We start from the raw sequence: 13717 nt of genomic DNA, 5'->3' as shown, positions 1-13717 counted from the left end.
GCCACACTCTATTTGCCACATAAACAAGAAACAGAAAAAAAGAGCTGAAAAAATAACTGCAAACAAAATGAAGAAATTCAAATGAAAAAATACTGGAGTAGAAACGCGTTGACCAACACTGCATAGAATATATGTGTTTGTATGTGTATTGCCACGTAGACAACACTAGTTTTGATACTGTGCAACACTGGCGCCACCTGCGGAGACTCAACTTGTCTAAGGTCGGCTCGAAAATAGCAAAAAAAAACAAAAGAAAAAAGAAAATAAATTAATAAATGCTATACACAAATTAATTAATATAAATATATATATATGATATATATACTCCTAACTGAAGCACAAAACTACTGTCGAGTCTACGTGGCTATATATATATATATACATATATTAATAGATACAACTGATTCATCAGTTTCCTGATCATCGCAGAGCCATCCAAAACTAAAAGTAATTGTTTAAAGTATTTTTTTTTTCCTTTGTTTTTATTTTATTTTTAATTTAAGGACATTTTGTCAAATGCGTTTGCTTTTTATGTTTTTTATTTGATTATTATTTTATTTTATTTTATTGCTCCCCATGATTGATGATTTTTACGCGCTTAAGTCCTCATTTCTAAGCCTAACTATTAATTTATTAATTAGTTTGTAAGTGAATAAAAACAACAACAACAACAAAACATTAAAACAAGTAAATCAAATGCAAATACCAACTATATTTAAATAAAACTAAAGGAAATACAATTATAATAAAAAAAACAAAACAAAAAAATACAAACAAAATTCAGATGCTTGTCTTTTTTATTATACTTGGCCAACTTCTATAGGATATTGAAAGGATATACATATTTCAGATCACATAAAAAAGGACTCGATTTGGATTCAAGGATTTCCTAATTTCGAAAAGAATTTCGCCAAAAGTTTTCACAAGGGTAGAAATTGCGAAAAATCTAAAAATTTGCTATCTTAAGGACTATGAGTCCTTTGGACCACATATGGTAAGAAATTCCTTAAAGCAAAAGGACTTACCATAACAGAATTTTTGAGCGTTGCAGCTCAGCCGCGAAGTAGGCAACAATTTTTCACAAATTTGTTTGAAGTTTAATTGAAGCGCGCAAAAGTATGCAACAAATATTGTGTTTCATTTAATGCTTAATTACCCTCGCATAATATTTAAATGTATTTTATATTATATTATTATTATTATTTAAAATGTAACTATCGTATAAATAATAACAATTTATAAAAGTAGATGCTGTATAAAATATTAATGCTATAAATAATCAAATGGAAGTGCTAATCATATACATAAAAAACAAAGCGACCAGCAAAATCGATGTGGGAAAGAAAAGGAAACTTATTTAAAAGTCCGTTTCGGGACTTTGGGGTCTGGCCACTTCCGTAGGATGCATGTCGGCATTGCCCGCCACATCCTCGCCGATGGGCGGCGCGGCATTGAATGACTTAAGGGTGCCCAGCTGGGCGCGCACGTCTGTCTCGGAGAGATGATGCAGTGGCACATTGGCAGGCACTGCCAGTCGCTTGGGACTGGTGCTGCCATCGTTGGGCTTACGCTTATCCGGCGGGAACACGACTTGGGCGTAGGTCACTCCACTCTCGTTGGGCGCCACAATGCTCGGCGAGCCCGAGGATTCGGTCAGCGAACTGGGATGCCGAAAGACAGCGGCCTCCACACGTGGCTCGACTTTTGTAGGTATTGCTGCTGCCTGCTGTGGCGCATCGCGTCGTTGCATGGGCGAACTGGAAGCAGCCGTTGTCGTCGTATTCATTGAGGGACTCCCACCACGAGCCACATCCGAAACGGGGGAATCCTCATGTGGCACTGGCGCATACAGCGAAGGCGTATAGTTATTATCCGTCACCTTGCAATTGTATAGATTCAGGCCCTTGGCAAAGATATAGACCAGGATGTCGAAGAGCAGACTGGCCAGGATCAGCGAGGCTGTCAGGATGTCCAGAATGTTGCCATGCTTGGGCGTCTCGCGCAGCAAACAGCGGTCGTAGTTGGGCGCCCAATAGACACAGGTGGTGCCTGCGATAGAAAGGATAATGATAAAGTTGATATATTATATGTAGTAAAAGCACTCACGTGTGACGAGATCGTAGCTGAGATGAACTGGCACATAGGCAAACAATCCCACAATCATCAGTTCAAAGGCCAAGGCGAGCGCTTTATCCTGGGGCAGGACAGCTCTCAAAGTGATCAGAGTCTTGCCAATGGTGGACATGCCCACCATAAACGCCGCCGTTATGCTGAGCACCTGGAAGATGATTATGCTGCGCGCACAGCTATCCGCGCTGCAGGCGCCGGGCGTGGCACGAGTTGTGCCCGCGTGATTTAGGCTCTGATTGCCGAGGCAACTGCAGCCGTCGTAGAGCTCAAAGCTGTTGATGCTCGAGAGTTGGGTGCAGCCCGCGTAGCAGGGAGAGAAATAGGTAACCGTGCTATTCTCCGGACAGACGGGCATGAAGGCTGTGGGGTTGCAGAGGCATTGACTGGCGCAATACGGCTGCGTCAGCTTGCCACCCACAACGCCTGCAATGGCGCCCACATCGCAGACGAGAAACACATAGCCCACAAAGACGATAATCAAGTGGATGGCCAGACTAATGTTAATCCCAGTTATGGTCCTCGCCGAGAGCTGTGCCTTCGAGTAGAGCAAGCCGCCGACAAGCATGCCCACAGCTAGCACAGGTGGACGCAGGAAGTAGGCAACGAAGGCGGTGCGCCACTCCTGCGTCAGCCCATCCTGTTCGTTGAAGGGCAGAAAGAAGCGACTCTGCAAGTAGTTCTCCTCCTGCGCGGCATAGTTCAGCAGCCCACTCTGCAGCAGCATGATGCTCAGCAGATTGAACATCAGCAGTCTGTTGTTGAAGAGGCGCTTCAGCGATGGCCAGAAATCGGTGTCATCCATGTAGGCGGACAGCTGACTGCCAAAGCCACGCATATTCGTCTGCTCGATGATGCGCTGCGCCGCCTGATGGATCACTGTCTTGGGCAGCCGCTTGGGGAACAGCCCCAGCAAGATGGCACTCACAAGGATGAGGGGCGCCAGGATGACCCAGCCAAGCCACCAGCCCAAGTGGGTCATGCCCGCCAAGAGGACGAGAAACGAACCCGCTTGCTGTCCAATGGCTCGCGCACCGAGGATGACGGCAATCACAGCCGGACTGTCCCGGGACAGGGAGTTGTCATCGATGTAGGTGAGTCCGACTGTGTAGTAGGCAAGTGCACCCATGCCCAGGCACAGCTGGAGCAAGAACAGCATTACCAGCGTCGTTGTGCTGCTCTGCGCCTGCGTCATCGTCAGCCTCTGAAACTGTGCCAAGGATGTGGCACACAGATTGGAGTCAATCAACGCATCCTGCGACTTGGTGCCATCAGAGCTGCAAAGAGTAGAGCGACAGATTAGTGGGTGTCCACAGAGGAGCATTCAGATGGCAGAGAGCTACTCACAAGTTGATGATGGCTGGTATCACGGTTATTACACAGGCCAGCGATTGCAGCATCAGCGTCCCAGCGAGCCATTTGATCGGATGATGAAAGTCAGCCCAGTAGGCAAAGGCCAAGGCGAACACAGCCTGAAATAATCCACTGCTGACCAGCAGCCAATCTTGGATGGCAATTGAAGAATTTAATATGTGTTTGTCAGCAATATGCAGCAATGAATATCAATAACTAAAGTTTAAGTTCGGATTTCAGCTGATTGGGAAACTTAATAGTAACAACTGCAGCTGGCGGAAAAGGAGTCTGTTTTGTGCCTGCTCTTTGATATGGTTTATTATAATTGTTTATTTGATATAAATATAATGTAATGTATATGTTGCAGTTGAGGAATAGTATGCAACAGGCAGGAGTTATATATATATTCTTGATCAACATTAAAAGTCGAATCGATTTAGACATGTCTGCCTGTCCACCTGTATAAACAAAGCAATCTCAGAGACTCAGAGACTATATAAGATTTATTGAATTTGATCGATACAAATCGATTAACGATAGCTATAAAAGCCCCAATTATAAAGGAATAGTCTTTGAATGGATATATAATAAACCCGTACATATTATTTGTATTATTTTATAATTATTATTATTTATGAGAAGCTGTAAAATTGTATCACGAAACACAGACTTAGTTAATTAACTAATATCAATATGCCTTTTATATGAATGTTTTATAAAGCCTATTTGTATTTAAGAGCTGTGTATGGGGTGTCTACTAGTTAAGAAACCATTACCCAAAGCTTGCAACAATACTAAACTATCAATGAATCCTGCACTTCTTTTAATAGAAAGCATTATCAATCCATAAAATGGCACTCCTGATTTAAAGGGAAATCATATTAAGATACAATCAATATATTTATGTGATTGCATATCTGATCCAAAAGGAAATACTATTAAGATACGCATAATATCTATAAATATATGTGTGACTTACATAAGAATTATGGCAGCTATGACGATTCGAAGAAGCCGCAAAGTGTAAATCGAAATGAGTAAAAAAGGCCAACTGTGGAAGAATTTGTCCAATTGTTGTGATTACGATTACACATCGAGTAATCGACTATATATACATGTATATATATATATATAGTATATAGTTTATAGTACATGTATATATATATATATGTATACTGCTGTGATGACACACACAAAGTGCTGAAGATACTCGAAATCATAAACAATATCGCAAAACTGATAAAGCGTTTTGTGCTCTATCTGAAAAACCTCAGCCCCAATTCCAGCCACTTCCCCGCCCGCCCTTCGTTGCCCTTCCCCTGCAGCTCTGCCTCTTCTACCACTTCCATTATTTGTTTTTTTTTGCGATAGGGATTAGTTATTAATGATTACTCACCGACGAGCAGCGGCGGGTAGTCGTATTGGTAGGCAGCCTGCTTGGCCGAGACCCGGAAATAGGATTCGCAGGCGCCTTGCAGCAGGCCAGCGGTCAACAGGACAACGATGAAGGTGCGCAGCCGGGCGTATTTCTGGCAGGCGGGGCCCCGACACCAGCCCAGTCCGATGATGCCGCAATCGACGCTGTCTGCATAGAAACACACACAAACACACACACACAGATAAATATATATATAAATAAATCAGACTTTAACTTTGAATAGGTTTTCATTAGAAATAATGCCCACCGTCGGGTATATTGTGCGCATTTACCGCTATTTGCGATAAATCCGAATTGCGTATAGCCTGCGCCATTTTTTTTTTGTTTTCTCTGTATTCGTTTATTCCGTTATTTCGTTTAGTTTAGCTTAGTTTTCACTCAACTGTTTTTACTTAATTCGCTAACATTTTTTATTCGCGCGTCAATTCGAAGCAAGTGCCAATTATCGACTGAGCGTGGCAGGTGCAAGAGAGTCTTTCCACATTTCCAGTTGCCGTTGATAAGCTTTCTGTTTTATCTTATCGTCGATTTTATTATTTTCCACATTTCTCAATTCGCTGCATTGCAACAAAGTTGCGCACTTACGCACCAAGCAACACATAAGTGAAGCAACATTCGAACTGATCGCAGCAACATGTGTAGTTAAACTTGATCTGATGTTGGTGCCGGCAAATGCAGCAACATGTCAATGTGATTCGGCAATGCAACATTGTTGCTCACCTACGCACCAAGCAACATTCGAACTGAGTGCAGCAACATGCTATCACAGCAAAATGAGCTGATGTTGCTAACGAAAAATGCAGCAACATGTAAACAAGCTGTGCAACTAATGTTGCCAGCAACTCGAACTGATGCTGAGCTTCATTCAAAAAGTTGAACAACACAAGGCAACACTACGAATTGTGTATTAAAATACAAATAAAGCAGGCTTTTGCAAATAGTAATAGAGTAAAGTATAGAAAAACAGTTCCTTTCTTTTATCAAAATGGCTGCTGTTCAACTTTTGCTCTTGATAAATGGCATTGCCGCAATTCATTTGCCATCCACGCCGCCCGCCGTCATTTGGGGCGTAAAATTGTAAGTCTAGCAATGCTGTTGTATCTATTTCTGCTCTGTCATCCGCAACTTGTTGCAGACCTGGTCCTGGGAACATTTTTCAAGCACTTCCCTCGCGCAAATTCGTTCGCATGCTGATGCCACAGCAGGAGGATCACATGATAGTCGCATTCCTCGCCCCAATGCTCACTTCGAAGGATCTCAGCTGCGGGGAGAATGACAAATGCTTCGAGTATCTGCGTCAAGTGGCGCCACTCACCTATTACAGCCAGGTGCAGCAGCCAGTCGAGTCCATCGAGCAACTATTCACGAATCGTGGCCAGAAACTCAAGTGGAGCACCACATTCGAGATGAGCCAACTCAAGTGCCAAACGGATCGCATTCACGCCTACAATTTCAGGGATAACAATCTGACGGCCCACGGTGAGTGCAATTATCATTATCATCGAATTGTAATCGAATTTCATACACTCAGAGAAACAATTGCCAAGAATTTTGTCATTTATTATTAAGAAGTGAATTTCTAAGAAGCAGAAATGTAACCCCAAATTCCTTAAAAAAATCTAAGCTGAAATTAAGAAAAGAATCTTAATCTTAGAAATGATTAATATGAATAATAATGAGAATTTCTAAAATTCAGCGCGATTCCACTTGCAACACATATGGTAACTGCAACTTTGCCTCACAGATCAGATTATGGCCGCCGTTGCGGGGAATTTATGGGGCTGTCCTCTGATCATGATCTACACGGCACACGGCGAGCAAATGGAGGCGTTGCAGCGTCGACTTCAACGCACCAATTCGATCATCATCTGGGAGAAGCAACAGCCGAGCTGGAAAAAGGCGAAGCGCAACAAATTGTTGCAGAATCGGACGAAAATTGATCCCAACGAGGTGACTGTGCTGCGGCACCTGAAGGCCATCATTGGCGTCAACAGAATCGTCCTGGCCGAGCAGTATTTGAGTGCTCAGCAAGTGCACTACAAACGCCAGCAAATCGACCTGAACGAGAAGCACTCCTCGCTGCGACTGGAGCTGGAGCATCGCTCGAGTATCATGAAGGGCGTCACGCTCATCATCGTAACCAGCATGGGCAGCCTCAGGCTGAGATTTCTCCCGGCGATGGGCAACTGGCACATGACGAGCATGAAGTTCAAGAATATCACACTCATCCCTAGGGACATCATCTTCTACAGCAACAAGTTCAGCTTCTGCTGCCAGGCACTCACCGCCTACTCGAAGGAGGGCCACCGCCTCACCTTGTTCTCCTTCAGCATGGATATCATTATAGAAGGTAAGCATCTAAAACATTGTACACCCATTCAACTTACTTATGTTTATTTCTCATTGATTTTGTTATGCTTAGGTGATTTTTCTGCCCTGGACTATGACTATATACCGAAGCCGTGTTGGTTGTGCGAGGGATATCTGACGACGGGTCTGATACAGTCCATCTTCATTGTGGTCATTTTGTTGTCCCTGCTGGGCATGGGCCTGACCATGTTCCTCAGCATGGGGCGCAACAAGCGGATGAGTGGCGCCAATGATCCCGAGCCGCATGTCAAAGAAACCGCCGAGACTTGAGACTCTTGAGACTAAACTCTTGTGGCACACCACGCTTGACCGTTGCACAGTCTACACTCGACACATTCAGCATTCTACACGCCACATTCTACACGCCACTAATTCACTTACGAATCTAATCACAAAGCCAAAGAGAGAGAGAGAGAGAGGGAGAGAGAGAGAGAGAGGGAGAGAGAGGGAGAGAGAGGGAGATAGAGATGGAAAGAGATGAGGCTTGTTTAGGGGTTGCATATTTGATTGAGCAGCGGAGTGGTTTCAGGGGGTGTGTGTGGATGTGTGTGTATTAATAGTAAATAGTGTCATTGTCGTGTTTTGTTATTGTTTATTATTGTATTGTTATTGTTACTATTATTGTTATTGTGGTTGTTGTTGTTGTTGCGAGTAAATCAGCGCAGAGAGAAAGAAACAGGTGAAGCGAAGTCAGTTTGCACGTGCGCAGAACGAGGCGTATGCGTAATATTTGTAACGCCTACTCCACTATATATATATATATACATATATATCAGCTGATAACTGATAATATTATCCGCATTATCAGAGCACAATTATCGCCAAAATTTTACGACGGCGAACTGGCGAAGTCAACGAATTTATTTGAAATTTTTGCTAGACGCTTTCAGTTTGTTACGCGCCTCGCCGCTGCACGGTTCACATTCCGCTCTCTCTCTCTCTCGCGCGCGCTCTCTATCTCTATCGAATCCTGTTCCTCGCCTTGATTTTGACGGTCGCTTTCAAGGAACTGCAACCAATTTAATCATCAATTAAAAGTGCTTTCAAGTGTCGCCAAATTAAATCAACATTTTCCAGCCAACTCTCAACAAATGTAAATAATATTGAAAAAAAAAGACCTCATAAATAATATAGTTAAAGAAAAAGAACTAGAAAAATATGCCCAAGTCAAAAGATATTGTTTCTTTTGTTCTGCTAAGGCAAACATTGACCGATAGCCTCGACAACTTGTCCAAGTCTTCGTTCGTTGTCTGATCGACTGGTATTATCTGATATATACTATATAGACATTATCTGTGCTGGGCTTAGCTGCATTTATCGAAGCAGTTTGTGTCTATTTATGTGTGTCACAGATGATGTTCACTAAAGGGGCTCTTTTGCATAGCTAAACAATCACTTAAAAATAATAATAAACATTGAAATTGTCGAATTGATGACTTCAAAGGAATTACTTAATTTGGTTTTAATTTTAAGTTCAGATAGCTAATTAAAATAGACCCTAATTATTGATCATTTTTATCAGTTAAGCAACTGCTTAGTAACTCAGTTTTAACTATGTCGAAGTTGTATTTTAATGGTTCAATTTTGTTTTAAGATTAGCCATATAACTTATATATAATGATTAAGGCCTAGAACAACCTCAAAATACATTATTCAGTCGGCAATTTCTTGTCGTGTTTTGTTTTTGCTGAAAGTTTATTGCTCAAAACCCTCAAGTTAATCAATACCAGGAAATTTTATTCCAAGCACTCCACATAATTTCAAGGGGTATATTTTGAGGAAGAAATAGACAAAAAGATAGCGAGTCACTTCCTATTATCAGCATTTAGTTTATTAGTTTAATAAGCAAATGGAAAATGATTATTAAATGATTAGAAAGCAAATAGAATAGCTCTAATTTGATATATTTAATACAGGGTATTTGCTAGTTGCTTTTTCTACTGGACACCAACTGCCCAACTGTGATTATAGAAAAGCCTCCGTTCAATTTCTGATAAGATAGCACTTTTAAAAGACCAGACTCTATATATATATCTCCATAAAGACTAACCATGACCAATTTATTGGTTTAATGTGAATTGTTTTTACGAATTTGAATTTTCAGTAATAAATAAAATCCTTCGCTCAGCATTAGTTGGCAATTATGCTTAGACTAGTTTAGGCCAATTCGCAGATCGATTTATGGCACCATTAAAAAATTAAGAATTCGTCGCTTATCTAATCTTGGTGCTAATATGATCTTGAACGGGAACGGGTGCCCAGCCTAATCAACCAATCAATTACACAAAATTCCAATAACGTGCCATTTCAATAATGTTTTATACGAGCTCTTATATAAAGATATACACATATACCTTTTACTAATAGAACCAGTCATGCTTAAGCGTTCAGTTTTCGAGCATAGCAATAACATAAAAAAGAGGAATCAAGGTTAAAAAACAAATATCAGGCAACATAGTGTAATTAGACGATATATGCGCATTGTAATTTACAGGTGCTTACAAATATCTTTTGATTTCTGTGTGTCATTAATATAAATAAACATATATATATATCATATATCTTATCAGTTTGCCCGCGAAACAGCGCGAGACATGCTCAAGTGTTGAGCAGGAGAACCAACAACAATAGGAATCAAAATCCAAATCCAAATCGCAATCGGAATCAGAGATAACCCAGATCATGTCGGGGAAGAAGCCGCCACCTGGTCACTTTCTGTGCGGCATGGCCAATTGGCATCCAGCCTGGCTGCAGAAATATGCCACAACCAAATACTTTATGGGCGTTTACGGTTTGTTGGGCACCATTCAGGCCATGTCCTACATGTATTTCATTGTCACCCTAACCACGCTGGAGAAACGCTTTAAAATACCCAGTCAGACGACAGGTGAGTGTCGCGGTTGGGTTTGATTGATGGGATATCAGTCCATGTGATAATATTCCATTCCTTCATTCATCAAATTTCAATTTACTTTAGACTTTAGCAAGAATCACATTCTATAAATGTATAAATTTCGCATAGTTCATGTCCAACTTTCAGTGAGAAGATTTTCCATCTATGTGAAGTTTGTTCCAAGGTATTACTATCGCTCAAATTGATCAATTGAGAATCACAATTTAGGCCAAATTTGGTCAACGAATATCAGATATATGAAAAGGAACTTACTGTTTCTCAATCCGCTAACATTTCTCTCTCATTTCACAATTCACTTTCACCCAATACTTGTGCATCTCTCAAAGCTCAATCCAAAATTCTTTTTCTGGCAGGCATTGTACTCAGTGGCAATGAGATATCACAGATAATGCTATCGCTGATCTTATCCTATATCGGTGGACAGCGCAATCGTCCGCGCTGGATCGCCTGGGGTATTGTGCTCTGCGGCATATCCTGCTATATACTCGTCCTGCCCCATTTCATCTATGGAGCGGGCGATGAAGTGCTCCAGCTGACCAAGGAGTATCAGGATGGTCTGCTGAACACCTCACTCGCGGTCGATGTTACATCTGTGGTAAGATTATGAGATTATATTACTATTGATACACATATTAATATATATATATATATATATGTAGAATACCAGCTCTCGGGCGCACAGCACGCCGGAACGGTTGTGCGGCGTTGGACGTGGTGAGGATAACTGCGACAATCTGTTCACCTATGTGCCGCTGGTGCTCATCTTCTGCTCACAGTTTGTGCTGGGCGTGGGCAATACGCTGTACTATGCGCTGGGCCAGACCTATCTGGATGACAATACAAAGCGCACAAATACTCCTTTTATGCTGGCGGTGGCCATGTCCCTGCGAATGATTGGTCCCGTCTTTGGCTTCCTCTTTGGTAAGGCTAGAAAAGATAGTCTACTTTAGTTGCTGTTGTATTTAAATTAATGTATCTCTTTAGGTTACATCTCGCTGAACACGTTCATTGACCCGACAAAGACGCCGCTGATCGATGACAAGGATCCGCGTTGGTTGGGCGCCTGGTGGCTGGGCTGGGTCATCCTCGGCACGCTGATGTGCATGTTCTCCGGCCTGATTGGCCTGTTTCCCAAGCAGCTGCCCAAGAAAACGGATGCAGAGAAGCGCAACTCGCATGTGCCGCATGTGTTGCGCCACGACGAGTTGAGACGGGAGGAGGGCCTCTCCCTCAGCAGTCGCTTCTCGTCGAATGCCGCCTTGGACACCATTGGTGCTGGTGCCAATGCTGATCTGCCCAAGTTAAAGGATTTTCCACGAGCCCTGATGCGTCTCTTGCGCAACAGGGTGCTCATTTTCAATATCACCTCGGCTGTCTTTTACATTTTGGGCGCCGCCGGCTTCATGACCTTCCTCACCAAGTACATGGAGGTGCAGTTCCACAAGGCTGCCCACTCGGCGACGGTTGTTGTGGGTCCCGTTTCCATTTTGGGCATGGTCGTCGGCCTCTTTGCCTCGGGCATTGTCATCTCGAAGAAGAAGCCGGCGGTCAGCAAAGTTCTCATGTGGAATGTTTTCGTTGGCTGTGTCTACATTTGCGGTGCGTTTGCAATGCAATGTGAAAATAGTTGATCTTTTATTAATTGGTTTTTACGTCACTTACAGGTCAGATTTCGTACGCATTTCTATATTGTCCGGATTCGGTGTCGATGGCTCATGTCGGCAAGTAAGTGAATACACTTATCACATTTAATTCAGCTTTTAATTCAATTGCGAACGTAACAAAATGTTTATTGCACATTTTCTGATTTTCTTCACTGTAAGCTCAGCTCTGCTAAGCGTTGCCAGCTAGTCACATTTTTCTGTTTGTTCCATCTGCTACTCAAGCGTTGCCACCTCATCATATTTGCTTTCTCACAATTGCCGCCAAATTTTAAACTTGCAAAATTCACAAATATACTTTTTCTATTGCGTCAGCTTTAATTTGACCAGCAATTGCAATGCAAACTGTTCCTGCGAAGGCGTCCCTTACTCACCCGTCTGTCATTTGCCCAGCGATACGACCTATTTCTCAGCCTGCCATGCAGGCTGCCGCAATTGGGATGGCGATAATAAAGTCTACGATAATTGTGCCTGCCTGCAGGAGAGTGTTAACAGTGTGCCCGCATTTGGTGGAGCAGCTGTTCAGCAGATGTTGCTGGAGGAGCAGCAGCAGCCAACGGAAATGTCGCTGGCCGGCAGCAGCACAGATCTCGATATGGATTTGAGTTCAGTTCCACTGCTGAATGATGATTATTCCACAGAGGATCTGTTGACGCGCAGTAAACGAGCTGTTGCCGACCTGGTGCTGCGTCCTGGCATCTGTACCGAGGGTTGCGACACTGCCTTCTGGACATTCTCGGTAGCGTCGACGATTGTGAATTGGTTTGGGTCGTCGGGTCGCATTGGCAATGTGCTGGTCAATTATCGCGCCGTGGCGCACGAGGATAAATCCTTTGCCCAGGGTCTGGCCCTGATGATGATCAGTTTGTTTGCGCTGATACCGGGTCCGATTATCTTCGGACGCATCATCGACTCAACATGTTTGGTTTGGACTCAAACCTGCAGTGGGACGGGGAATTGTCAGCTCTACGATCAGACCAGATTCCGTTACTCTGTGAACTTTTTGGCCTGCGGTAAGTAATCGTCTTGCTTCTAATTATTAAATATTTGCTAATCTTCATCAATTCTCAAAGGCTTCACCTTCATTGGCGTCATCTTTGATTTGCTGGTTTGGTATTATGGTCGTGGCATTGATCTCTATGGCGAGAATGAGACCAGGCAGCAGGAGCAGCCCAACAGACGGGATCAGCCAATTACTCCACTGCTTGCCCGGCGAGCGGAGCAGGGGGATGATTAACCAAGTCCAAAAATCCCAAAAATGCACTCAGCCAAACTTGTACAAACTGGAAAAATACAGAAATACGGCATAGCATGAGTTTTAAATGTCATATATAAGATTTGTTAATAATGTTAAGAAATATTAAGATGAATTTATATGTTTTAATTTACGGTTAAAACAATAATGAAAATAAATACGTTTTTCGTATCGATTTTTTAAATTGCCTTTTCAAATAGTCGTTTGAATTTCGATTCACTGAACTGATAAATATGCGGAACTGGTTCACTTTGTTCCTTTCTTTCGATATAGTCAAATTTATCGATAGTTTGCTGCGATCGCTGAACTTTTGCATGCTTGCCAGGCATACAAATAATCAAAACATAATTTAAATCATTAAATTAAACTCACGCAATCATTAAACAAACTATTGTTGGCTTTTGCAATGTATGGATTTTTAAAAATAATTTATGCAGTTGGTTCGTTTTCTTCGTCTTTTTTATTTTTCGTTTCGTTTTTTATTGATAAAAAATGTTCAAATTTATACGGTTCTTTTTTCGGTTTGTTTTTTGCTTTTGTTTTGTTTTTTAATATGTATACATACATGTATAATAATAATACATTTAATGTTGTATAAA

General features: G+C 42.2%; 3 protein-coding genes across 3 annotated transcripts; 2 read left to right on the top strand and 1 right to left on the bottom strand.

Annotated features, from left to right (window-relative positions):
* Positions 1 to 1248: 1248 nt before the first annotated feature.
* On the bottom strand, positions 1249 to 5364 carry LOC6562186 (solute carrier organic anion transporter family member 74D). The gene is made up of 5 exons (XM_001989308.2): positions 5166 to 5364; positions 4877 to 5065; positions 3475 to 3631; positions 2107 to 3404; positions 1249 to 2049 (listed from the first exon to the last, which is right to left on the bottom strand). The coding sequence occupies exons 1-5, from the start codon at positions 5230 to 5232 to the stop codon at positions 1358 to 1360; spliced, it is 2403 nt and encodes an 800-aa protein (XP_001989344.1). The 5' UTR covers positions 5233 to 5364; the 3' UTR covers positions 1249 to 1357.
* Positions 5365 to 5889: 525 nt separating this feature from the next.
* LOC6562187 (V-type proton ATPase subunit S1) lies at positions 5890 to 7711 on the top strand. The gene is made up of 4 exons (XM_001989309.2): positions 5890 to 5995; positions 6054 to 6397; positions 6663 to 7268; positions 7341 to 7711. The coding sequence occupies exons 1-4, from the start codon at positions 5904 to 5906 to the stop codon at positions 7556 to 7558; spliced, it is 1260 nt and encodes a 419-aa protein (XP_001989345.1). The 5' UTR covers positions 5890 to 5903; the 3' UTR covers positions 7559 to 7711.
* A 2259-nt stretch (positions 7712 to 9970) lies between these two features.
* On the top strand, positions 9971 to 13244 carry LOC6562188 (solute carrier organic anion transporter family member 2A1). The gene is made up of 7 exons (XM_001989310.3): positions 9971 to 10175; positions 10556 to 10797; positions 10862 to 11123; positions 11187 to 11801; positions 11867 to 11927; positions 12179 to 12876; positions 12937 to 13244. Exons 1-7 carry the CDS (start codon positions 9971 to 9973, stop codon positions 13098 to 13100), a joined length of 2247 nt encoding a protein of 748 aa, XP_001989346.1. The 3' UTR covers positions 13101 to 13244.
* The last annotated feature ends 473 nt before the right edge of the window (positions 13245 to 13717 follow it).

Source organism: Drosophila grimshawi, unplaced genomic scaffold, assembly GCF_018153295.1.
Source record: "Drosophila grimshawi isolate 15287-2541.00 unplaced genomic scaffold, ASM1815329v1 contig_1377, whole genome shotgun sequence".
Classification (NCBI taxonomy): domain Eukaryota; kingdom Metazoa; phylum Arthropoda; class Insecta; order Diptera; family Drosophilidae; genus Drosophila; species Drosophila grimshawi.
This window is presented reverse-complemented; position numbering and strand designations above follow the sequence as displayed.